This window comes from Typopeltis vanoorti, chromosome 21 (genome assembly GCF_054136105.1).
Source record: "Typopeltis vanoorti isolate ZY-2024b chromosome 21, IOZ_Tvanoo_1.0, whole genome shotgun sequence".
NCBI lineage: Eukaryota > Metazoa > Arthropoda > Arachnida > Uropygi > Thelyphonidae > Typopeltis > Typopeltis vanoorti.
The window spans coordinates 56,564,891-56,591,369 of record NC_143569.1 but is presented as its reverse complement, the minus strand read 5'-3'; the positions used below and the strand labels follow the sequence as shown (position 1 = coordinate 56,591,369).

General features: G+C 34.8%; 1 protein-coding gene across 1 annotated transcript in view; it reads left to right on the top strand.

Moving 5' to 3' along the window:
* Positions 1-26,479, top strand: part of zip (myosin heavy chain 10) — a 517,797-nt gene that overhangs the window by 471,517 nt on the left and 19,801 nt on the right. The window contains exons 36-37 of the mRNA XM_090411020.1: positions 11,357-11,440; positions 16,187-16,311. Of these exons, the coding sequence (XP_090267146.1) occupies positions 11,357-11,440; positions 16,187-16,311 (209 nt within the window). The remainder of the gene's footprint in view (positions 1-11,356; positions 11,441-16,186; positions 16,312-26,479) is intronic.

Sequence of the window (26,479 nt, the reverse complement as noted above, 5' to 3'; positions counted from 1 at the left end):
TACTGAAACCTGCAATTATTCGGTGTATTTGTATGTGTGTTTTTTGTTTTTTTTATACAATATCTTTCCTTTTTATTTATGTATAGTACGTTTATTCTTAAAATTTAACTGATCAATGTGTGTGATTGCCAGCTGATCGACTGTTTTATGGCAGGAAGCGATCTCGTATTTCATTGGACATAATATACTACGAGAGAGAAAGGCGAAAACTCTCTATGAAAAAAAAAATATATGATTTTTAAACTTATAGAACTGTATTAGGCCTTCATGAAAACAGGAATCTTATCTTAAACTTGTAGAAGTGTTTTTGAATGTTCATAATGTTTAAAACGATAAAAAAATTTAAATAAATTATTTAATAATAAGCTTTACTTTTTGAAATAATTTTTTTTTTACAGTCTGTTACCCATTACTTTGCAAAAGAAAATGAACAGAAGGTGATAGCAAGTGCCAGTTTAATGAACTGTGGAAAAAATGAATTCTTATTTATTGCGGGTCCTTCAGGAAAACCATTGTGCATTGTTTGTGAAAGCGCACTCTCAGATAATAGAAGATATGATCTGTTAAGATCATATGATGTTTTCTATAGTGTCTGTTAAGACACTATAGAAAACATCAAGCTGAATTAGAAGAAAAACTGAAGTTAGTTCCTGGGTCTGAGTTGTGGAAAGAATATCTGGTTAAGAAAAAAGAAGAAATAAAAAAAGAGACAAAATATATTTGTGAAACGAAGTTGTGAAAGTGTGGCAATGCTGGAGGCGTCTTATGAAATTGCCTTTGTGTTGGCTAAAAAACACAAACCTTTCTCTGATGGAGAGGAAGTTGTTAAGGCCCTATCTTGAAAAATTTGCAAAATGTCTTGGTGATAAGAATGTTGAAAGAAAAGTAAACCAAATTGCTGTGTCCAAGCAAACAATTAGAAGAAGCATTGAAGAACTTTCCCATGATGTTACTGAGCAAATGAAAGACCATGTTCATGCTCTTTCTTTCTTTTCTTTAGTCTTGGATGAATCTGCTGACATATGTGATGTAGCCCAATTAAGCATTTTCATAAGAGGAATAAGATTTCAAGAACTTATTGGTCTTGAGTCACTTCATGGAAAAACCAGAGGGTCAGACATATTTGACAAAGTAAAGTCATGTCTAGAAAATCAACAACTAGATTCTAAGCTCATCAGTGTTTGCACTGATGGAGCACCGTCAATGGTAGGTAGAGTTTCTGGGACTGTAACTTTACTTGCAAGATTTTTTAGGTCGTTCTCTACTAAAGTATCACTGTATTATACATGAAGAATCTGTGTGTGTGATAAACTCTAAATTTGAAGCATGTTATGATACCAGTTGTAAAGTGTGTGAATAAAATTAGATCAATCCTCACCTTCTTGTGGTGCACCCTGTTGGGTATCTACTTGGATACTGAACAAACGAGGATGAGCTGGCAATTTGGGATTTAGCCGACCAAATTGTATTCTTATTGGTTAAACCAAAATAAAAAAAAATGATGGTACAACATGACAAAATTTCATGCCGGCTGGTGCATCGCCCAGTTAAACAAGAACCCCGTTGTTTTTGCCAGGGAACCAGGGCGAACAGCGAAAAGTCAGCTATTGGAACAAATCCTAAAACACACCGCAACTCAATATCACCAGAATTGAAGATCAGTACTATCAACATAAGAAGCCTGAATGGCAAAGAAATGGAGCTAGCTGAGGAATTAGATAAGTACCAGATTGACATAATGGGGGTGACTGAAACAAAAAAAGACCAAAGCTGGTGAGCTCTTTCTGAGCAATAAATACAAAATGTTATATTCAGGCAATGACAATCAAGGAAAAGGAGTAGCCATAGTATTCAACACAAAATACGAGGCTAATCTTCTTGAATGGCAGGCAGTCTCAAGTAGAGTGATGTGAGCAAATATCAGAATGGGGAACTGGACAATGAAACTTATTTGTGCCTATGGTCCCACAGAAGGTTTTACTAAGGTAGAATTGGAGGAATTTTTTGATGCTTTAGAAAAAGCAACTGACACAATGAAAAAGGAAAAGTTGGTTCTTGTTGGGGATCTAAATAGCAGAGTAGGAAATGATTGTGAGACATACAAAAATATTTTGGGAAAATTTGGAGAAAAGAGCAAAGCTAATAATAATGGCAAATATCTGTTGGATTTCTGCTCAGGACATGGACTGGTTATTACTAACACCATGTTCCAACATAAAAATGTGCACAAATTCACATGGAGAGAAGAGGCTAGGAATAAGAAAAGTCTTATTGACTATGTTATTGTTGATAGTGATGTTTTCTCCCTGGTGCAGGACACCAGAGTGTACAGATATTTCAAATTTGATTTGAAATTGGAAGCGATCACTATTTAGTCTTGAGCAGGATAAAATTGAATTTCATATTGAAAAGAATAACATGTAAGAAAGTTTTAAAGCGAAAAAAAGTTGCGCAGCTCTCAGATGTGAACTGTAGACTAACATACACAACGATTATTGAAGAAAAAATGAAAGAGTTTGAGAACAGGAACCAAACCTTGGAGATTCAGTGGCAAGACGTGAAGAAAACCATGATTGATTCAGCCAGAGAGGCATGTGGTGAGGTCTGCAAGGATAGAAAAATCAGGACTCCATGATGGACACAGGAAGTTAAAGAAGCAGTGAAGGAAAAGAAGAAATCATATCAAAAGTTAATGTCAAATAAGTCAGCTTTTGCTCTTAGAGAATACAGAGACAAAAAAAAAGCGAAACACTGTGTAAAACTAGCTAAACAAAAGTCATAGGAGGACTTCGGCAACAACATAGAAAATAAATATCAAGAAGGTGGCAAAATATTCTGGAAGTTGTTGAATAAGCTTAGGAATGGAAGAAAGAGTAGTGTAAAAGGAGTTAGAGATGATAAAAGTGACATGAAAATGGAAGAAAAAGATATCCTTGAAGTATGGAGTAATTACTTTGAAAAACTGCTAAATGAAACAAGCAGTGATGACAGCACAGTGGTAAAAAAACACTGACCAGGCATGCAGTTAGGAATACATATCCATACTTGAAGTAGAAAAAGCCATCAAATGCTTGAAATGTGGAAATGCAGCAGGAGTAGATGATATTCGACCAGAAATGAAGTATGGTGGTATAAAAGTCTTACAGTGGCTGCACTGCATAGTTCAGAAAGTCTGGACAGAGGGACTAATTTCCGATGATTGGAGCAGAGGCTCTCATAGTACCCATATATAAAAAGGGAAATAAAACTGAATGTGAGAATTACAGAGGTATTTCCGTTCTAAGTGTTCCTGGCAAGATCTATGCAAGTATACTTGAGAAACGATTGAGAAGAATTGTGGAAGAAAAGCTGGGTGAAGAACAAGCTGGATTCAGGCCAAATAGAGGCTGTCAGGATCAGATCTTCACTTTACAACAAATAGTGGAGAAAGGCATGGGAATATAACAAAGATCTGTATTTAAGTTTTGTCGATTTGGAAAAGACATATGACAAGGTGCCAAGAGAGAAACTATTCAATACGCTATAGTTATATGGTGTCAATGGGACATTATATCAAGCAATACTTACTTTTTATTTGAGTTGTAAGTCAGTAGTTAGAATTGAAGCGAGTACAGGAAGATAGTTTAATGTTAAATCTGGTGTGAGACAAGGATGTACAATATCCCCTCTGTTATTCATTATCTATATGGATCACATTATGAAGGAAAGTGGTATTAAACATGATATCAAAATCGGAGATGTTAATGTCAGCTCTTTGCTTTATGCGAATGATGTTATACTTCTAAATAAATCCGCTACAAGTCTGCAAGATTCTCTGACTAAATTGAATAACTTTTGTTATAGATATGGTATGAGGGTCAGCAATAAAAAGACAGACAATGAAAATAGGCAGAATCATTGAAAATGTCAACTGTGTTGTGAATGGAGAACCTGTGGAACAAGTAAAACATTTCAGCTACTTAGGCATGATTTTTAGTGAAGATGGTAAATTCAATATAGAAATGGACAACAGAATCAACAAAGCTGGTATGGTAGGAAGTCAACTGAATAAATTCATATGGAATAATTGAGAAATTAGTCGGAACAATAAATTAGCTGTATACAAGACAGTGTTCAAACCAGTTTTAACTTATGGATCTGAGAGCTGGGTCAGAAGTAAAACACTTGACCAAAGACTAGAGACCGCAGTTATGAGTGTCCTGAGAAAGATTAGAGGCATGAGCAGATGGCGTCAATGGCAATATCATATTAAAAACGAGGATATTAGGAAAGAACTTGACATTGTCAGCATCCAGGAATGCATTAGCAGAGCTAATCTCAGGTGGTATGGTTACTTAAACAGAATGGGTGAAGAAAGATTAGCAAAACAAGTGTTCTCTGCCAGGTTGGCAGCAAAATGACCCAGAGGAAGACCAAGAAGACCAAGATACAAAGTGCCTTAGACGATAGAAATATAAGATTGATCATGTTGGAGTCTTGACAAGTAACAGACTGATTTGGAGGAAAATTGTAGATAGGAAGTTAGTAATGATGTAATTTTTTTTATTTAGTACTATCATATCCTGTACCCCTTGAGGGTACATGGCAGGAATTTGATGATGATGAAGAAAGTGTTCGTGATTTTCTGGAAGAGAAGGATGAGCTGCACGAGGAAAAAGCTCTGTTGTATGATGTTGTTGAGAAATGGCTATTTGATTTAGCATTTTTAGTTGATGTTACCAGCCACCTCAGTGATCTAAATGTGAAACTGCAGCGCAAGAAAAAATTGCTTCCTAGCTTAGTAACTGACATCAGTGCATTCAAAACGAAATTAAAACAGTTCGTCTCCCAGTTAGAAAACAGGGATTTAAGTCGATTTCCATATTTAAAAGAACATAGTGAAGCTGTTGAAGATAATGGCAACTTTACAGAATATACTGAAAAACTCAGATTATTGCAAGAGTCCTTTAACAGTCATTTTAGAGATTTTGCTGAAGAAGAAGACTGCATACTTGCATTTATAAATCCCTTTTCACTTACTGAACAAAAAACTTGACGATGCCTAGTAACATACAAATGGAACTTACTGATCTCAAAACAAATTCTGTATTGAAGATGAAATTTAATGAACTTCCATCACTCCCAGATGCTTCTGATATAATTAATTTCTGGCGATCGTTGCGCTGTGAACATTTTCCAGAACTGAGAAAATTTGCTCAGAGTTATATCTGTTGTTTTGGAACTACATACAGATGCGAACAAGCATTTTCATCAATGAAAATGATTAAGAACAAACTACGTTTGCGACTGACTGATTCAAATTTGAAAAACTGTTTGATGCTTTCTGTAACTGATTTAACTCCAAACATTACAAGCTTAGCAAAAACAAAGCAATTTCAAAAGTCTCAATAAAATAATTAATGTTTATCTTGTCTTTATATGAAATCCTTTTATTTAAAACTGCTAAAAGTGTCTATGTTACCATATATATATATAATAAATCATTTTATGCATAACTGTTAAATATATCCATATTACCATATTTTAAAAGGGCTGAAAAGTGGTATAAGTATGTATGGTGCATCTTAACTAAAAAATGAAAAAATTGACGCATGAACTATAAAAGGTTGGCCACCTCTGCCTTAGAGGAAGATGAGAAGCCAGGACAACCATTCACCAGCACACCCCACAAAAATGTCGAAAAAATTCCACAGGTCAACCCATCACCATCCAGGAAGTTACTGAATGAGTTGTGATTTCAAATGGAGCAGCTCAAACGAAAATCACGATAGATTTGGGTCATTCCCAGTCGCTTGACTTCAGACCACAAGGAGCACCGTGTGAAAGTCTGTCAAGATATTCGTTAAAAGGCCATTGATGAGGTCATCACAAGGGATGAGACTTGGATTTACGGCTATGACTCGGAGACAAAACATCAATTTTCACAGTTGAAGGGTTCACGTTCTTCAAGACCAAAGGCAAAGCAGGTCAGGAGTGCGATAAATAGGCATGTCGATCATCTTTTTCTGTCAGATGATCAGTGCAGAATTCTACTGCAATGTTTTAAGGTGGTTTAGAGAAGATACTCTATTCGTCGCAAAAGATTGGAACTATGACCAAGTCTAACTGGCTCCTTCACAATGATAACACTCCCTCCCACAGGACCTTAAAAATGCAAGAGTTTTTGGACAGCCAACAGCATGGCGGTCATCCCACATCCTCCTTATTCACTTGAATTAGCCCCTTGCGACATCTTTTTGTTTCCAAAAATGAAATTGAAGGGGCGATGGTTCAACACCGTTAAGGAGATCCAAGACAAATCACAAACGGTGCTTAATGTGCTTCTATAAAAAGGCTTCCAGGAAGTGTTTAGAGCATGGCAAAAGTGATGGGACCACTGCTTGAACTTTGAAGGGGTTTGAGTCCAAATTTAAATTTGGTAAGTTGTAAAGATTTTATTAGCCTAGTCTGGTTTCTTTTTGATAGCATCTCATATTTATTTTCACATTGTAGTAATAATGTGAAACTTCTACTGATTTTATTAAAATATTAAGTGATTTTAATTTCATTTGGGTTATTTATATTCTCACAATTGATAATATGCTTACTGTACATAAGGGGAAAAAAAAAAAAAAAAGGATTGCAGTGTCATAAACTAATGTTGGCACATTCATCGTGTTTTTACAAAAGTGCCATCATTCAGTAGAGTTCCTTGAAAATGACAGAAATATTGAAAAGATTCAGCTTAAATTTGAAATTGTATTGTATATAACAATGTTAACAATAGTTATTTACCTTAATTAATGTTAGTGTGTATGTTTTTGATTGTTAGCTTCACTACAGTTGCAGTGCAATGTTTAGTGTGTTGATTATTCATAGTAGCACTTCATGATATGAACCAACATCAAAGGAACAAAATAAATAATTAAATTGTTAATATTGAAAAAAATGGTTGAACTTGATATATGTATTTTTTTCTTTTGGCTGGATTTTGGCAACTATAATGGAATTTTATTGGCAAAATTGGACAAAACAAACATCTAAAAACAATCTTGAAGATTCTTTTTTCTAAGCTCTAAAATTTCATTTTATGATTAAATAAAATTAAATGCCATTTTACAATTATTTCTTAAAATGTTACAAAACATATTTTGAATTATAAATTTTAGAAAGTTCGTTGTCTGTCTTTGTAATCATTAGGCCAGCTTTCCCTTCCTGCTTTCAAATTATCGTTGTCTTTTACTGTATTTGACTCAATATTTGTCTAAGTCCTTTTCAGGTGAAGCTGAGTTAGGTAGCCAGTTTTTTCTCCCTTTTTGGAAACTGTTTTAATTTCGCAAAATAGACTGCTAATAAATTGACAGTTACAGCACATTTGCCTCATAGTCTCTGCTGCCTCTGTGCTCATTATAAATAATTCAATAGTACTACTTAAGTTTCTTATCATGTCTCAACAGTTTGAGATTAATTTATTGATTGAGGATGGGAATGTACATATTCCCGTCCCGCTTCACGCCTCACCACTAGTCGTATCTTTCCGGCACCGGCCGCATTCGCCAGTGTTGCACATGCTGTGAACAAGCACTGGCGTGTTTCACGTGGTCTTCATTCATACACGATTTTTATAGTTTACAAACCTTGCGATTGTTTAATGTTATGTTCTTGATAAAAATTTTATCATATAAAAAATAATAATGTCGTCCAAAGGAAGCAAGTCCGATTCTTCTACAGCTAGCAAGAAAAGAAAAACATTGACTTTGGAAACAAAACTCAACATTATTAAGGATTTTGAAGGCGGAATGAAAATTTGTGAGCTAGCAAAGAAGTTTGATCTACAGGAATCCACAATAAGAATAATCATAAAAGAAAGGTTTACAGATTTTGGAAGACATAGATTCTAATGAGGAACGAATTGTAGCCACAAGGTAAGGAATAAAAAAAATCATTAGCTTGCTATGAAGAAATTTTGCGTGACAAGAAAAAGACATTATGCCGTCAGACGAATCTATTAGATTTTATAAAACCATTGACATCGAAATAACTTTCTTTTTTTTTTATGTACGAAAAACTACAATTATGATTATATTTTTTAAAAAAATAGGTGTTTTTGTAAACCTTTGGTCCCAATTAACTAATATTTTGTATGTTTGTATGCAAAATTATACCTGAGTTACATGAATTTGACTTACGCGCTTTTTGTTGGTCCCACCTACTGCGTAACTTCGGGGTATGACTGTACTAGCTTGGTTTGTGCTGTTTATGCACTTACTGATCACCTTTTCTTTTAAATTCCATTTCTCTTTTTAAATTATCTTTGACCTCTTGGGACCAACAAATGTTCTTTGCTTTGATTGTACCAGGCACTAATTAGATCAACACTTGATCATGGGGTCCCAAGTTTATGCCTGTACCAGTCCTATTCACCCTATCCACCATCAAGCCATAGGAACTGCAACTGGAGCATTTCAAATCTCACTGATCCCTAGTCTGTATACTGAGGCAACTCTTGTTGTTTTGATGTCAGTAGTGGTCTGTTATATGCTACGAATATAAAATCCCTGACAGACCACCAAATGGCTGACAATTTTTTTTGTTCCATGGTGGGAGAGTCTCTACAACACGTATCAGGCTGCCATACAAGCTCTAGATATTGGGTTAGACAATATAGCACAGATGTCACGAAATACATTACTACCATGGCATTCATATATTATGCAGTTTTTTAAAAAATCAGAGTATTCATAGTAATGAATACTCTGATTTTTTTTGCCTATCTACACAGCTGGTTCAAAATCAAAATATCTAGTGGAATCTTCTATCTTATCTGAAGTGCTGCCTTTCACTTCCCAGTGAAAGGCAGCACCACTTCTGAGCTGTGTGCAATAGCTTGCTTCAAACTACATAAAACTGCAACCCTACCAAAGGTGCACTCATACAAATTCGGGACGTTCTCTATAGGTAATAAGTTGTCTAGCTGCTAGGTGCTCTCTCAAATCCAGCATGTCCTTCAACAGAAGCATACATATACTTGGATGTATGCTTCTGTTGAATTTCAAGCCTCATTGTGATTAAGAGAAACAAGGCTGCAGATACTGCAGCTAGGTCAGCTCATTTCTCAGGCTTCCACTACCTGCATTTCCCATACACTGATTATGAGCATATTATCAAACTTTTTCACATCATGGAATAGAGAGTTCAGTAATAAGCTCCATCAGATCAAGCTTAAAATTAAATTGTGGTAAGGACCATAAAGAGGAAGTTGCTTTTGCTCGGCTCCTCATAGGTCATAGTCATCTAACTCTTCCAGCTATGAGGAGTGACATGCTTATATGTATGTGACACTGGACTATCCATCATTCATGTTGTAATAGACTACCTTCTTTTTGTCGCTGAACACGATACACCTAGCAGATTTTATCAGATTCATCATGTATTTATTTCCATTTTTTTATTTTTACAGAGTGTTAATATTTATCACTGTGTATAAATTATACATATATAAGTTTTATCAGTTCAACTTATATAAGCTTTTAACACCTGGTTTATTGCGTGTTTTTATGAATTTTTTTACATTTGTTTTCCTACACTGATTTTTATATCTGTTTATGCTCTTATTTATTACCTTATGTAACTTTATGTTTTTGTATTCTTGTCTCTCTCAAATCCACACTAGTTGTCCTTGAGTTGCTTTTTTTCTCCCTTTTTTTTGCATGGTTATTGTTATTATTAATTAAGAAATATATTAATAATTAATTTACGAATTTAGGGACATAAAACACACGTGTTAAAATGATTATTTTACTTATTATTAATAAAATAACACTTGACGTTTTGACCCCTGTATTGAGGTCATTGTCAAAAAAACCGGCCTTCCAGACCACACACTCCAGACATGTCACAGAAGTGATTGGAAAGGTACTAAGTCCCTACACTGTACCAAAACCTGGTTTAAGAGGAAATTTAAAGAAGCATGTGAAATGCTCAAACACAATCCTAATCTGAACAAAAATGACTGTCTAACCATTTCAAGAATGTGGAGGACCCATTTTCAACCATTATAACAACCAGAACAAGCCAAAGAAAAATCTCAATACAATAAAACTTGAAGTTTTTTTTTCTTAACATTCAATAGCAACCTGAACTATACAAATCCTGAAGAAAAGCTTAGTATGGGAGGACTTTAGCAGGGTTTATTGTGTTTTTTTTTTTTTTACCACTAGAGGTCAGGCTAAGTAAAAGATCAATTAACAGCATAGATTTAATTTACCTGTGTAGAGAGCAAGGGCATGTAGCTTGTCTTCATATATACATGTATTTTTCTGATGATGACTTCAATACAGGGGTCGAAACGTCAAGTGTTATTTTATTAATAAGTAAAATAATCATTTCAACATGTGTGTTTTGTGTCCCTAAATTCGTAAATATGAATGCTGATCACCATGTAACCTTAAAAGAAGGATATTAGAAATTAATATATTATTAATTAAGAAATGGGCTGCCGAGTTTAAATGTGGCCATACCACGTTTCAACTCGGCAGCCCATTTCTTAATTATCGAAAATGAAGGAGAAGAGTGCCCATAAACTTTTATGAACTTCAAATGAATTTCTTTTGGTATTAAACCTTCTTTTACAAAGAATTTTATAACCGCAATTTTATCCATTTCAAGGGATACAGACAACACTTTTGCTTCAGGCAGCTATATAAAACAAACTGCTTGATAGAATGACTTGCAATTTCACATGGATGCTTATGACAGATGTACCAACTTAGGGAAAAAAATCTTGCTGATAGAGTTGCCATCTATGGTCGAGAACTTTTCAGCCCACCCTTGTATTTGTAGTTTTATGATTTTCTGAATTAACATTGATTCATGCCATATAACCTCTACCTTGAAACTGTTCATAGTAACAGCAAAGCCATTCTTCTGACTTTTCATTCTTCATATTTCTTACATCAAAACTGTCTTTTGATGTAAGAAATACTATTGAAGACATTTTCACCAAATTCCCATTGTTTTATAGCCAAGCAACTGAACACTGTTTTGTCTTTAGTCTCAAAAGTATGCATGAGGCAAACTTTACGTGCAAGATTTTCTGTGGTATTACACTACTTAAAAGAACAGTAATCATAATGATCTCTGTTCACCTTTATAAAGTTTCAAAGGCATGCATTGTTTTTCCACTTGGCTAAAAAACAGTAGTATTTCTTTTAATATTAATAAATAGATGCTTCTTTAATTTATGGTGACAGGTCTTTCACTATTACATAAATATCAATTTATAAAATATTTTATCCTAAGCAATACTCAACTGAATTTTTATCTGAACAGATAATATTTTAAGTTAATTTAATTTCTTAATTATTTTTTTTATTAGATTGAACAACTAACAACAGATTTGGCAAGTGAGAGGTCATTATCACAGAAACTTGAAAATGCCCGTATTCTACTAGAAAGACAGGCAAGAAGTTTATGCTATACATTTATGTATTTTGGGTTTTTTATTTTAGCATGCTTTTCTTATTGTAAAATGTTTGTTTAATGAACAACAATACAGTATAAATGGAGGTAAGGAGTACCTAGTTTGCTCATTTGTAGAGTTAAATCCTTGTATTGTAGAAAATATTCCAGCTTTCTTTATGATATGATTTGTTTTGACTTAAAAATAAATAAAATGTTCTTTATTTGCTAGAATTATGAAACATATAAAAGCAATGTCTAAATATATTCCAAAGTTTAGAAGGTCAAATAAAATAGGTGTGAAATGGATGAATGAAGAAATTAAGCATGCCACCTCAAAGAAGGCATTATGGAATCAGGGCAAGAATATGTCTCCTTGTAAGAACAGCAAAAGGACATTATAAGCAGCAAGTGGTCAATGGAGCTAAAAAAAATCCCAGAGATTTCGTTCATTAGTAGATAGCTAGTAGAAGAAAGAATGTTATGAAAGAATGATATTAGTAGGTGAAAATTTGGAATTGTAACATTTTTTTCAATCCCACATGAGAGGTTTCAAAGCATTGCACATTAGTTCTGTGTGTGTGTGTGTGTGTGTGTGTGTGTGTGTGTGTGTGTGTGTGTGTGTGTGTGTGTGTAGACAGGTGGTCATGAAGAAAGACGAAACCTGTTGGTATGCTTTTTGAACAAGCAAAAGGTGGTAGTCCTTGATATGTGGTTAATTATGTTTGGAGTTGAACAGTGAATGAATGTTGACAACAGCTGTTTATGAGTTTGAGAGAAAGTGGGGAAATAGCATCAGTCATTGTGAGATGGTGGCTGGAGTACCCACTCCAGCCACTATCTCATAGTGTAAGAGTATCTAAGAGAAGGGTTGTCAGTTAACAGAATCACCTTCTGGAGAGCATCCAATATCTTCATTTTGGTGCACATATGGGAGAACAGTATTATCATAAGGCCGATTTTGGATTTGTACAGTGTTACGTTGAAGCAGTCTTTCTTGTGTAAAATGAGGCAAGACTGTATTTTGCATTGAAGTTAATATGGTTGTCCTCACCCCCAACTGAAATATATAATCAGGAGGTTGGTGTTCAGGGAACTGATTATTGAAGATCTGCTAACTTAGGGATATGTGTGCTTTGCAATGTTTGTCAAATGAAATGGAGTGTACTGTTATCAGGCAAACTATGGATAGGATTTGAGTAAGTGATAGTAGCTCATTTATGAATAAGATAAAGAATGTGGACAAAAGTACAGAGCCCTAGTGTATTCCATCATTGGAATACACTAGAACTCTGTGATGAAATTTGTCTACCATGAGATGCAGCACATCAGGAGGCAATTGGCAATTTTCCAGTTGCTCAAAGTGGAGAGACACCATATGATGGTAATTTGTGTCAGATTTAATTAAAAGCCTTGGAAATATCTAGAGTGACCACATGGATTTCACCAAACCTTTCCAGAACTTTTGTCTACACATGGGTTACATTGGTAAGGAGATCTGCTTTGAACTGAAGAATCCATATTGGTAGTCAATGATTAACTGGTTGGATTCCAGGTGTGTTTGTTGTTGATTGTTGATGACTTTCTTCATTGTTTTTGGTAGAACTGATGCGAGTATGATGGAATGATAATTGGATCAAAGTTGAAGCAAAAATTCTGCATACCCTTGCCAACATCACCCACAGACCTCTCACCATCTTGCTCACTTGTCTCTGGATTCTCTCCACCATCTCATCTCCAGGTGACCAGTGCACAGCAGTCTAGATGTGGCCATATCAAAGCCCTTTGAAGATGAATGATAACTTCATTATCACTACTTGTGTTTGTAATCAAGTAATCCCCATAGATACCTCAGCCACGTTTGCATTATTCCCCCTGAACTTCAACTCTCTATCTACCGAGATCCCCAAACCCTAGCTTATTTTCCTGGCCTGGTCCATCAGTGTAGTATACAATTCATAATCTTCTCTTTCATATTAGGCTTAGCAGCCTGACATGGTCAAATAACTTGACTTCTGACTTCTTAAAAACCTGATACTGCTTATGATTGGGTGGTTAATCATATCTGCATTGTGTGCTGTGACTGTAAATCGCACGTATTTTGCTGGCCAGTTTGCCTGTTTTTCAGGGCGAAAAAGTCTTGTTTACACAAGGAGAAACTCTGCCATTCATATGACTACTAGCCATCTATTGAAAAGTCCTGATAAATGTTCTTTGCATCCTAGACAGGATTTCAAACTAGGTGTTTTGAGCCAAGGGCTTCATCTGTACTGACTGAGCTGTGAAGACTCACTTGTAATCTTTTCATCTCAAAATGCATAACTTTTCCAAATTATACTCCCACTTGTCTATACTGTCAGCTATTCAGATCGTTCTTTATGCTCTACATTACCCTGATTAATTATTGCACTATCCAATCTTGCATCATCAGCAAACAGTTGTATATTTCCCTTCAAATCATTTCTTCCTATCTTCAAATCTTCCTATATCATTTGTATACAAATTAAACTGTGGTGGCCCAACCAACCCTATGCACCACATCGCTAGTCATCCAATCTAGTGGTGGTGGTCCTCATAATAATTACCCAACCTGCATTCATACTAATGCATGTGTTCCACATCTTCCCATGCACCCTCACCCCCCGCCTATACAAGTAGCCAATTGTTTGTCCTATTAGTTTCTATCTCGCACCAGATTGCATCAAATGTGCTTCCTCTCATATCTCTTGTCTTCCTGAGTCAGTATCTCTGCCCTGTCCTGTTTTCTCTTTCCTTCTTGATAATACCATACCCCTACAATAAATGTGTAGTCAACCAAGTCTCATTAATGCCTATAACTTTTGACAAACATAAAGAACCAATACCAAAAACTCCTCCCTTTTTGATTATTAATACTTATGACTCCACAGCTAAAATTATGTAATGAAATAACAAATTTAATGTAAACCACTATTTCATGAGTATCTCATCACATCATCAAAGTGAAAGCACAATGCTAAATGAAACATGAAAGAACTGAACAAAGGTCACAAAGTGCTTCTGTTTTGCTTCTGTTTTACTCTCCAGCCAGTCATGTGGTGCTATTAGGAACCCATGGGAACTGAGGACATAGTCATTAACACAGTTGTAAACAGACATAGCCGAAAGACAAAAGAGAGCTTTTTTACATCTTGTAACAGTGTATAGCCTAGAGCTTGTTAAACAAGAAAATGACTAAATTTAAATTTACTACTAACATTAAGATATTTGCATCTAGAATTACATATTATTCACATACAATGAATAAAAGTATATATGTGACATGCCAAATGAATCCACCAGGAAATGAAAGAACTGACTTTCTACCATTTATATGGCCTTGAAAACAACACCTTTCAATTATCAGAAGTGTCTTAACAAATTGTGTTCCTGGTGTGGTCAGATAAGCAGTTCATTAGTGTATATAATTTTTTATATATTTTTTTTTAAGGAACATTTTTCAGAACTCTATGCACCACCCTTCACAAAAACTCTGCATTGTCAAGAGTCTTGTCCACAGAGCATGCAATCTGTTCCTCTGAGGACATACTCAGACAAGAATTGCAATGTATAAAAGACAATGATTCATAATGGATATTTACCCTCCAAATTACAGTGCATTTTGAAGTCATTCTACTAATAGCCCATCATTATATACCAAGAAAATCATTGTTCCTTACATAAGACATTCCACCTCTTAAAATGCCATTCCACCTCTTGGAATGCCAACAGATGTTCATTGTTCCATTTATATCAAACAGTTATCTGATCAAGACTTGATTACAGCATATTCTCTCTTTTCTACATGACAGCTAAACTTCATAGCCCACACACCTTCACTTCATCTTCATAGAAAGCAGTCTATAAACCTGTCACTATCTTGGTCACTCATATCTGGATCTGCTTCGTCACCTCCTCAGTGCCAGAAAACCCAGGTGACTAAAGGATCTCCAGTAATCCATAGTCTTTTTTTATGTTTTCTTCAAATCAAAGGGAGCCTTAGACTTGATGAATATTTTAGACTTGCATGTTGCTTAAAATGTTAGTTTTATATTTTTGAAGTGAAAAAGCCATTCCTAATGTTCCCCTTTGTACAGATCATTTCTACCATCTTCACTCATCCCTTACATTCCTCCGAATAAAATCCTGTCAAATGCACTAGAAATTATTATCTAACTTTTTACCAAGTCAGGCTATTCTCAGATGGATTAAGGTCATTTCCCTTATAAAAAAACAAACTGCAATAAGTTTTCTGCTGGATAGGAAAGTATTTCACTCAACAAGAAATTGTATTTTTATTTGCATTCTTATTTTACATAGTCATGAAGATGTTTCATATATAAACTTTTGTTTGCTAACTCTTGGATAATATATGGATGAAAACAAGTCAAACTGTTCTAGGAGTACACAGAAACAATATGACAAAGATTTAATGACATGGAAACAACTCATCTTACTCAATATGAACACCTTTGCAATAACACCCATTGTTTGTTTCTCATCTGTATTTTCAACATTCTCTGAAATTAGAGGATTCTCTTTTTAATTTCAAAAATTAGCTTCTAGAATGAACTGTGTTGCATTGTATTTATGTAGAACAAGCATGTATCATTCATGACATGTTAATAAGTTTTTTAATTCAGGATTGGTGTTTATATTTTAATGGTTAATGATTTTATTATAGCTTTAGTTTTCTTGTTTTAAAAAATATATCAATGTTTTCATTTAGAATAAAGAATTACGTGCCAAGCTACAAGACCTTGAAACTTCTCAACGTGCCAGGACTAAAGCAACGATTGCAGCACTAGAAACAAAAATATCGCAGTTGGAAGAGCAACTAGATGTTGAAACCAAGTAATGCATAATCGTACATAATACATTATTTATAAGTTGATTTTTTTGTGAGGGGGTGTATCAACGAGATTCCTTTATCTATCAAACTTAACAGGATAAGATTTTCACTTTGTCATAATGGGAGTTGTTATACAGTAAGTGTCTGCATACTGTGATACTGCTTCCATGATTAGCAGAGAAACACATTTTTTTTTTCCAAATATCCTTTCCTTCATACTTACACGGTGATCAGAATACATCATGAAAATTATGGAAACAACTACTGTGCTAGAGTAAAACTTTAGTTTAATATAAACCAAAATAAATACTTGACATTTTGACCTTCACATTAAGGTCATCATCTGGAGCGCACACACACACACACACACAAACGCGCTGCACTACAATCTATATGGTATACTAAAGTTACTGATCAACTGTTAAAAACTGGCCTGACCTCTGATGCAGGGGGGAACCTTTTTACATCAAAGCTAAAGTCCTGTTGTTATCTATTAGGTTACAAAATTAAATTAAGCTGGAGAGTAATATGTTCACACACAAATAAATAAATAAAATAAAATAAAAAATAGAAATAATAAAAAAAAAATACTTGTGTATAAATTACAAAAAACTGGAATGGATAGTGGCCAATAAAGCTGAAAAACTGCTTTGAGTCCCAAAGTCAGGGTTTGCTGGAAAACTATAATGAATGTGTGCCATCTTCCAGCAAACCCTGACTTTAGGACTTTAAGCAGTTTTTCAACTTTTATTGGCCACTATCCATACCAGTTTGTTGTAATTTATACGTATACTTATATAATTATTTTTATTTTATTTATTTATTTTTTTTTGTGTGTGTGTGTGTGTGTGTGTGTGTGTGAATATGTTACTCTCCAGCTTAATTTAATTTTGTAACCTAATAGATAATAATAATAACAGGACTAGCTTTGTTGTAGTAAAAGTTTTTTTTCCCCATCAGAGGTCAGGCCATTAGTTTTAATAGTTGATCAGTGACTTTAGCTACCATGTAGATTGTGGTGCAGCTTGTTTTTTTGTATATATGTGTATCTCAAGATGATGGCCCTAACGTGAAGGTTGAAACGTTGAATGTTTATTTTGGTTTATATTAAACTAAAGTTTTACTCTAACACAGTAGTTGTTTCCATAATTTTTTCAACTATAAATTCACATGTATGCCACAGTAATTAACTTTATAATAAATAATATATAAATATTTTATTTTAAGTATCACAAGACATCATCAGTACAGTTATTAAACAAGTCTTTTACCAATAATATTTTTGGTTTATAGATCAAGCATTGATCAATTTTATTAACTTAACCAACTAGTTTCACCAAACTTTAACTGTTGGCATCTTCAGGGCACTTACATATAGGCTGAAACAATCTCACAATTATGTGTAACTATAAAACTGACAAGAATAACTGTAAAAAACTGACTAGAATAATTACAAATAAAATAGTATCGAACGTGCGTGAAACGCGTATCACGTGTACAAGATTAACTAGCTGTTGCTAAGGAACTTTCTGTAGTTTGTATTAAAGTTCATTTCTTTTGTTTTTAAAGATTTGATTAAGGTTTTCCATGTCTCTGGGAGTATATTAGGCCTTAATTTCTGTTAAGGTTGACAGTAGAACGGGCCACTGTGGCTGCTTCTTTGAAAATTCGTGAATGGTAATCTCTAAGTAAGGGGACAACTTTTGTCCCACTCGATGACATGATTAGTTGTAGAGAAATGAGACGATAGGCCAGAAATGTCCCGTCTGTTGTTTTTGACATAACCAATGTGCTCTTTTTGCCTGATTTCAAGGCTTCTCGAAGTCTGTCCGATGTAACTAGAACCACACGAGCATGGAATATTATAAACTCCAGCATATTTATAGAAAGGGTGGTTGTCTTTTGGAGATCTTAGTAGTTTACGAATAGATTCTATTGGTTTAAATGTTACTCTTATTTTGTGTTGTTTGAGGAGGTTGGCGAGCTTGTAGGAGATGCCACTTACAAATGGAATTGCAATAGTTTTTATATATTGAATATCTTCTTGTTCTTTTTGTGATGGTTCAGAGAAAAGGACTTTATTGACTAGTCATCTTGGATAGTCGTTCAAGTACAGATTGTTGGAAATTAATGTTAACTCATCTTGATGGGTCTCGTTGTCTGTTGTGATGCAAATTGCTCTCTTCTTTAACATGTGTACAGCGCTGAGTTTATGTGAGATGTGGTGAGAGGAGCTGAAATGTAGGTAGCGACCTCTATTGGTCGGTTTTCTGTACACCGATAGATTTATACTGCCATCAATTTGTTTTTTGATTAAGATGTCTAAAAACGGTAGTTATTTTTCTTTTTCAAGTTCCAGAGTAAATTTAATAGAATGATGGAAGGAGTTGATCTTTTTGAGTAAATCATATAGGTCATCTTTGTTGTTGTTCCACACGATGAAGATATCGTCCACATATCTGAACCAAATTTTAGGTTTGGGAATAATTTGGGATAGGATTTTATTTTCTAAGTCTTCCATAAAGAGGTCAGCACATGAAGATGAGAGTGGGCTCCCCATCGCCAAGCCTGTTAATTGTTGGTAGATCTTATTTTTCCACGAAAAGTAGTTAAAATTTAGGCAGTGAGCAAACAATGAGGTTATATCTTGTGGGAACATGGTACTTAAGATGTCAATGACCTCCACTATAGGAACGTTTGTAAAGAGAGGGGTGACATCTAGGCTGGCTAGAAGATCATTATCCGATATGTCGATGTTTTTTTAGCTTTTCCACAAAATGTTTGGAGTTTTTAATGTAACTCTCTGAATTGTGGATGTGTTGTTGTAAGAGTTTCGAGAGATGTTTTGACAATAAGTAGGTAGGAGAGTTTATTGCATCAACGATTGGGCGTAAAGGAATACCATCTTTGTGCACTTTTGGAACGCCATAGAGTCTCGGAGTTAAAGGATGCATGGATTTTAGTTTTTAATCAAGTCTGTTGGCCATTTGGATAAATTACATAGTAATTCATTGGTATCATGGTGGTTTTTTAATGTCGGATCTTTTGTTAAAAGATGGTAAACGGACAAGTCAGATAGTAGATGGTGTACTTTGTCCTCATAGTCCTTTGAGTTCAGTATTACAGTACTGTTTCCTTTATCTGCTTTAAGTATTATGATGTCCTTCTTGTTTTTTAAATTATGAATAGTTCTTCTATCCAATGAGGAGAAGTTTTGTTTTGTGGAATAGGGAGAGGAAAGTATTATACAACTTTTTAGTCTTAGATCATTTGCTTTGTGAGGCAGTAATCATGAGATTCCTTTTTCTAGACTACAGATGAAATCTACCTTAGGAATCTGTTGAGGAACTATTGCATAGTTGAAACCTTTCTTGAGAATAGCGATTTCAGGTTTCTTTAAGATGTGGTTTGAGAAATTAAGAATAACTTGGTTGTCCGGTAGAGAAGGTTTAGACTCATTGTGGGTGGTATAAAGGTAGTTGAATTTTTTAATCTGGGTCTGTCGGCTTTTGTTGAAAGCTTTGGTGAAACTGGTATTAATCTTTCTATCTAAGACCTGCCAAATTTTCCCATCTAAAGAGCTGGAGAGATCCATGAACAGTTCATAACATTGTGAGTCAATTTGACTAAGCACAAATCTTGTGTGATGTAACCTTTCACGAATGAGTAACATCGATGTCTTGGAATAAATATTTTTAGCTTGTCTAGTATTGAAAAGCGGTTTAAGAAGTCAAAACTTAGGAATTATACAGTTATCTCGGCAACGTTTTAAAAAAGTGAGGTGGTTTAGTAACCTTGCCTTTTTACATTTTAGGATTTCAAAACGGCATACCTTGATTTTCTTGTCACCATTGACTTTATTCATAATGAAGGTTTATTTTCTTGATCCTGAGAATTAGTAATAATATTTTTGGTTTATAGATCAAGTGTTGATCAATTTTAAGCTCACCAACCTCTCAAACAACACAAAATAAGAGTAACATTTAAACCAATAGAATCTATTCATAAACTACTAAGATCTCCAAAAGACAACCACCCTTTCTATAAATATGCTGGAGTTTATAATATTCCATGCTCATGTGGTTCTAGTTACATCGGACAGACTTCGAGAAGCCTTGAAATCAGGCAAAAAAAGCACATTGGCTATGTCAAAAACAACAGACTGGACATTTCTGGCCTATCGTCTCATTTCTCTACAACTAACCATGTCATCGAGTGGGACAAAAGTTGTTCCCCTTACTTAGAGGAAGATTACCATTCAAGAATTTTCAAAGAAGCAGCCACAGTCGCCCGTTTTACTGTCAACCTTCACAGAAATCAAGGCCTAATACTCCCAGAGATATGGAAAACCCTAATCAAATCTTTAAAAACAAAAGAAATGAACTTTAATACAAACTACAGAAAGTTCCTTAGTAACAGCTAGCTAATCTTGTACACGCGATACATGTTTCACGCACATTCGATACTATTTTATTTGTAATTATTCTAGTCAGTTTTTTACAGTTATTCTTGTCAGTTTTATAGTTACACATAATTGTGAGATTGTTTCAGCCTATATGTAAGTGCCCTGAAGATACCAACAGTTAAAGTTTGGCGAAACTAGTTGGTTAAGTTAATAAAATTGATCAACACTTGATCTATAAACCAAAAATATTATTACTAATTCTCAGGATCAAGAAAATAAACCTTCATTATAAGTCTTACCAGTTCAGTTGAGTCAAATTTCACATTGTAGTATTCACCTTTTCTCATTTTATGCCATATAGTGAGATATGTAGATAATATGAGGGTTGTCTGAAAAGTTCTCGACTTAACAATGAAAAATTGAATTTATAATTTCAAAATTATTTTTATTTTTTAACATAATCTCCCTTAAGACTAATACATTTATTCTAGTAATGCTCCAGCGCCATTGTCTCGTCCCTGCAGTGGTTCTCAGTAAGATCTGCAAAATGCCCCTCTACAGCTGCAATCAACTCTTGATTCGAAGAAAAATGCTGACCAGCAAGGAAGAGTTTTAGTTTTGGGAAGAGACAGAAGTCAGAGGGAGCCAAATCTGGGGGAATAGGGTGGATGTTCCAACAATTCATAGTACAGATCCCTTAATTTTCCCATTGCTAAAATACCTTTAGGTCAGGTGCATTGTCCTGATGAAAGATGATTTTTTTCCCTTCTGCGAACTGGGTCTTTTCTCACGAATTTTTTTGTCTAGTCTGGTTAAAAGATCGGAATAATATTCCCCATTATTGTTTTACCCTTTTCAAGATAATTAATAAACAAAATGCATCCCAAAACACTGATGCCATGACCTTTCTTGCTGATGGAACCAACTTTGTCTTCTTTGGCACTGAACAACCAGCTTCTGTCCATTGTTTGGATTCTTTGTGTAACGGTGAATCCAAGGCTCATCCATAGTAATAAATCGATGCATGAAATTTATTCTTGTTAAAACCCTCCAAGCACTGTAAAGAGATTTTCATGCGAGTGCATTGTTGAGCTGCTGTGAGCAAGCGCGGCACCCATCTTGCGCAAAGATTTTTCATATGCAATTCTTCATGCAAAATATATCCTACACGTTCTTTTGAAATGCCTATAGTCTCTGAAATTTCATGCACTTTGACTTGCCAGTCATCTAATACCATATTGTGCACTTCATCAATGATTTCTGGTGTTGTTACACTTTTTGGATGTCCTTCACGTGGATCATCTTCAAGGCTGGTACGGCCATGTTTAAACTCAGCAACCCATTTCTTAATTGTCAAAAACATAGGACAGGAGTGCCCATAAACTTTTATGAACTTAGAATGAATTTCTTTTGGCATTAAACCTTCTTTTACGAAGAATTTTATGACTGCATGATACTCAATTTTATCCATTTCAAAGGATACAGACAACATTTTTGCTTCAGACAGCTGTATAAAACAAACTACTTGATAGAATGATTTGCAATTTTACATGGATGCTTATGACAGATGTACAAACTTAGAAAAAAAAAAAAATCTTGCTGATAGTGTTGCCATCTATGGTTGAGGCCGAGAACTTTTCAGACCACCCTCGTAGTATAATTAGAAATAGAATTTAGCGATTTTATTGTTTCGTGCACATCTTTTGCACATTTGCTTCTTTAGTCCTCAGATGCCAGCATTAGCAACAGCAGTGCGTCACAGGTTTTTGTCAGTCAGTTTACAATTGATAGTTTACAATGCCTATCATGCCTCTACTTAAATTCATTCACCATCAGAGCACTCACAGCTACTTCTAGCAAGCCATTCCATTCACCACTCTCAAAGCTAAAAAAAATAGTCTGCACATCCTTGCTAACCATGCTGTTACACAACTTCCAAGAATGATCCCTGTTGTTCTTTGTCAGATATGAAAAAATTTCTTTTGTGTTACTAAAGGGATTCTATATTATCATTTCCAGTACAATGTCTCCTCTTTTTCACCTATTAACAAAACTTTGCAACCTACTTGCCTTCAATCCATCCTCATAGGAAGCATTATACAGACCTGTTGCTATCTTGGTTACTCATCTCTGGATCTGCTCCACTACCTCCTTATCCCTGAGAAACCCAGGCGACCAAATCTATGTGTGCATAGTAGTCAAGATGCCAAATCCTAGCCTTATAAAGAGGGACAATAACCTCCTTACCTTTATTTGTCAGTGGTTTTTAACATCTAAGTAATCCTTTGAGCTATTTTTCCAACTTCTGTAATATGCCCTCCGAACTTCAACTCTTTTTTTCACTATTATCCCCAGATCTTTAGCCTCATTCATGTCCTGCAAAATAATACCATCATTGTGATACACAGTATGTAATCCATTTCATTGAAATAACAACCATTATTCTTTGCCCATTAATCCCAATTTATCTGAATAATCCTGCAGGATATCCATCACATTTATCAACTCTTACACTCTCTAGTTTTGGAACATCATCAAACAACTGTTTTCTCACCACCACCACCTCTTAAATCATGTTCTATATATCAATAAGTCTCTAGTACAGAACCTTAAGACATTCAACTAATCACCCTCATTCTCTTAGATTCTGCTCCACAATATATTACTGTCTGGTTTTTATATGGAGCACTCCCCATCCATGCCACCAGGTTCTTATCCATTCCCATTTGCTCCAATTTATGTAATAGTCTCAGCATTATCGTGATATAGCTATTTCCCTTATCTAATTTTGCTATCACTATTATAAAATGTGAGAAAATTGTTAAGGCAGAACTTACCTTTTACCATGCTGTTCCCATAGAGTGCCATATTCCTATCCACCCATTCCTGGAGGTTATTTTTATCCGACATTTCCAATACTTTAATCACCACTCCTGGGATACTAATTCATCTATAATTTGTTACATCTGTCTAGGAGCCAACCTGTATGTAATAGAACTATCTTATCCTCTTTCCACTTCCTTGGAACCTTGCCATAGCTGAACCTTATATTAAACAACTTTGTCAAAAGCACTGCTAATTCTCTTAGCACATGAGCAGACATGCCATCCAGTCCCACCACTGTATTCATGTTGACATTTTTCGGTATGATGACCATCTCTAGTTCATCTACCCCAGTTCTCACACCAACATGCCGTATCTCCACCTTTACGATACATCCTGGCAAAGTAATCACTCAACTATTTCTTTTGTCATTTTTTGTATTCCTACCATCAGCATCATTCCATAATCGTTCTTTCTCTTACTTGCTTCTTAAAAAATAAATAAATAATAAATATTAAAAAAAAAAAAACATGCATTTACTTTTGCCTGGTTAGCTAATTTTCTCTCGTAATCTGATTTAGCCTTTCTTACCATGCTAGTCACCCTTCTTGCCTGCACTTTGTATTGCTCGTGTATTCTGATCATTTTTTTATTTATATTTCCTCCACAATGTTTTTTATTTATTATTTTATTTTATTTTACAGCTCCTACTTTATTTATCACTATTTATTCACCTACCCCCCCCCCCCCCCCCCCCCCCCTTAGTTTATCCTCCTGATCCCTGGGTATACAGTTTGTCATAATTGTCAGTTTTGTAGTTCCCCTTTCTTGACTGAGAATTCCAATTTAACGAACTCCCAGAACAAGATTACATGGTTACTTTATCCAGTTGGAGACAAAGCATCTATTGTGGTTTTATTTTATTTTATTTTACAGCTCCTACTTTATTTATCACTATTTATTCACCTACCCCCCCCCCTTAGTTTATCCTCCTGATCCCTGGGTATACAGTTTGTCATAATTGTCAGTTTTGTAGTTCCCCTTTCTTGACTGAGAATTCCAATTTAACGAACTCCCAGAACAAGATTACATGGTTACTTTATCCAATTGGAGACAAAGCATCTATTGTGGTTATGGATATATCTTTTGATGTATATCCATAACCACATCCGCATCGCATACCAGATCCAACACTTCAAGCCCCTGGTGCCCTCCTTGACATGCTGTTTCAAGTAATTATTCCTTAGTAACTGTATAAATTCCATTTCCATCTTGTCATGAACCCTTTTCTCTATCCAGCCTGTTCCTATTGTTGAACTCCCCTGTAATTTCTCAGCCTGTACTCATCATGCCAATTTGCTGATGCATCACATCCATGTATTTCTGTGAACCCTCTGATCCGTAGCAGTGAACAATATATTTTGTTCTTTTTTAAATAACGAAACCTGTGGTGCGATCATAATGTGTTTGTTTTAATATTTTGTCCTGTTTAACATCTATTTCACACCAAAGAGCTTGAAATTAACCATCTCCCTTAAACCTAAAATCCTCCTTATATTTTTGTTGGTTGAAGTTCTTCACTTATCATCAGCAATACTACCCACTCCTCCTATTTTATTCCCTGTGTCCTCCATGGAAATGCAATATCCCCTCCCTTCTATCCCTATAACCACTTCATTTTCCATCAACCAGGTCTTGCTGATGCTGATAATTTTGGCAAAATCAACCTGATCAATGCCAAAAACACCTGTTTTCTAATACTTATAGCATTATCAACCCATTCAGATTTGAAACCTATGAAACTTCATTCAGCATTGCATAATCATTTCTGTACATACGTGTGCGCACATGTGTGTCCATCAAATTCATTCCATCTGTAACCACAAACCATTCCTCTACAATCTTTCTCATTGACTCATTAGCAATCATGGCCGTTTTTCTTTTTCTCAAGTCAATCTTGTCATACTGAGACAGCAGACTCACAGTCTTTACTTTCTCATTCTTCTTTTTCACTTCTATCAACTATTCCAGATCTTTGCTCATTGCACATCTCTCTCTCCTTTTGAATCATTTATGCCTTCCAAAACAATCAATTCTTTCACTTCTTCTCTAAACTAGCAGCTTCACTTACATCCTTTATTCCACACCTAGGAAAGATGCTTTCGTTACTTTCTCGTTAAATACATCTTTTATCATTGAATCTCCATACATTACCTTCTCCTTATTCCCATTTTCTCACTCTTTCATACTTTTCCCATTCAGATCTTGTGTGTTCTCTTAATATATTGAAAAGACTCCTAATAAATACAAAAAAAAAAAAAGATGGAAAAAATCAACACTTAAGTACTCAATTGTTCTTGAAGTGGCATAACACAAGTTTTATGTCACTTAAAGAAAATTTTCTGAATCTGAGTGGCATTGCTAAAGAGTATTGGTGTAAAAAAGAAAAATAATAATGATGCAGGATCAGAATTCAGCAGCATGAACTACATCTGTTTTTGTGGTATCATGCTCAACAGCACCAAGGTCTCAGATGCTGAATTCTTAGCATTAATGCACAACTGACAAACATAACACACGCACAGCATAATGGCCCACAATGTTTCTGTTGCAGAGCATGAATGAATGAATGTTTTAGAAGTTTGGTATAATACTATGGCAGAAAAATTAATTGAATTTATTGATTTGGCAAATTAAAGAAATTGTCAATTTGGAATAACTTAAAAAGGGAGGTGAATCACAAAGTGGAGAATTATAGACTGGTAATGGCTGTGATCTAATTTATTTATTGGAAAATTGTTTTCATGATGATTAATTTTTTAAATGATAGTATGTGATAAAATTCCATTAATAATAAACAATTATCTAATAACAATATAATTTGTCATTAATAATTTAAATCAAACATGTTTCATTGCCTGTTATTGCTGTAACTTAATGTA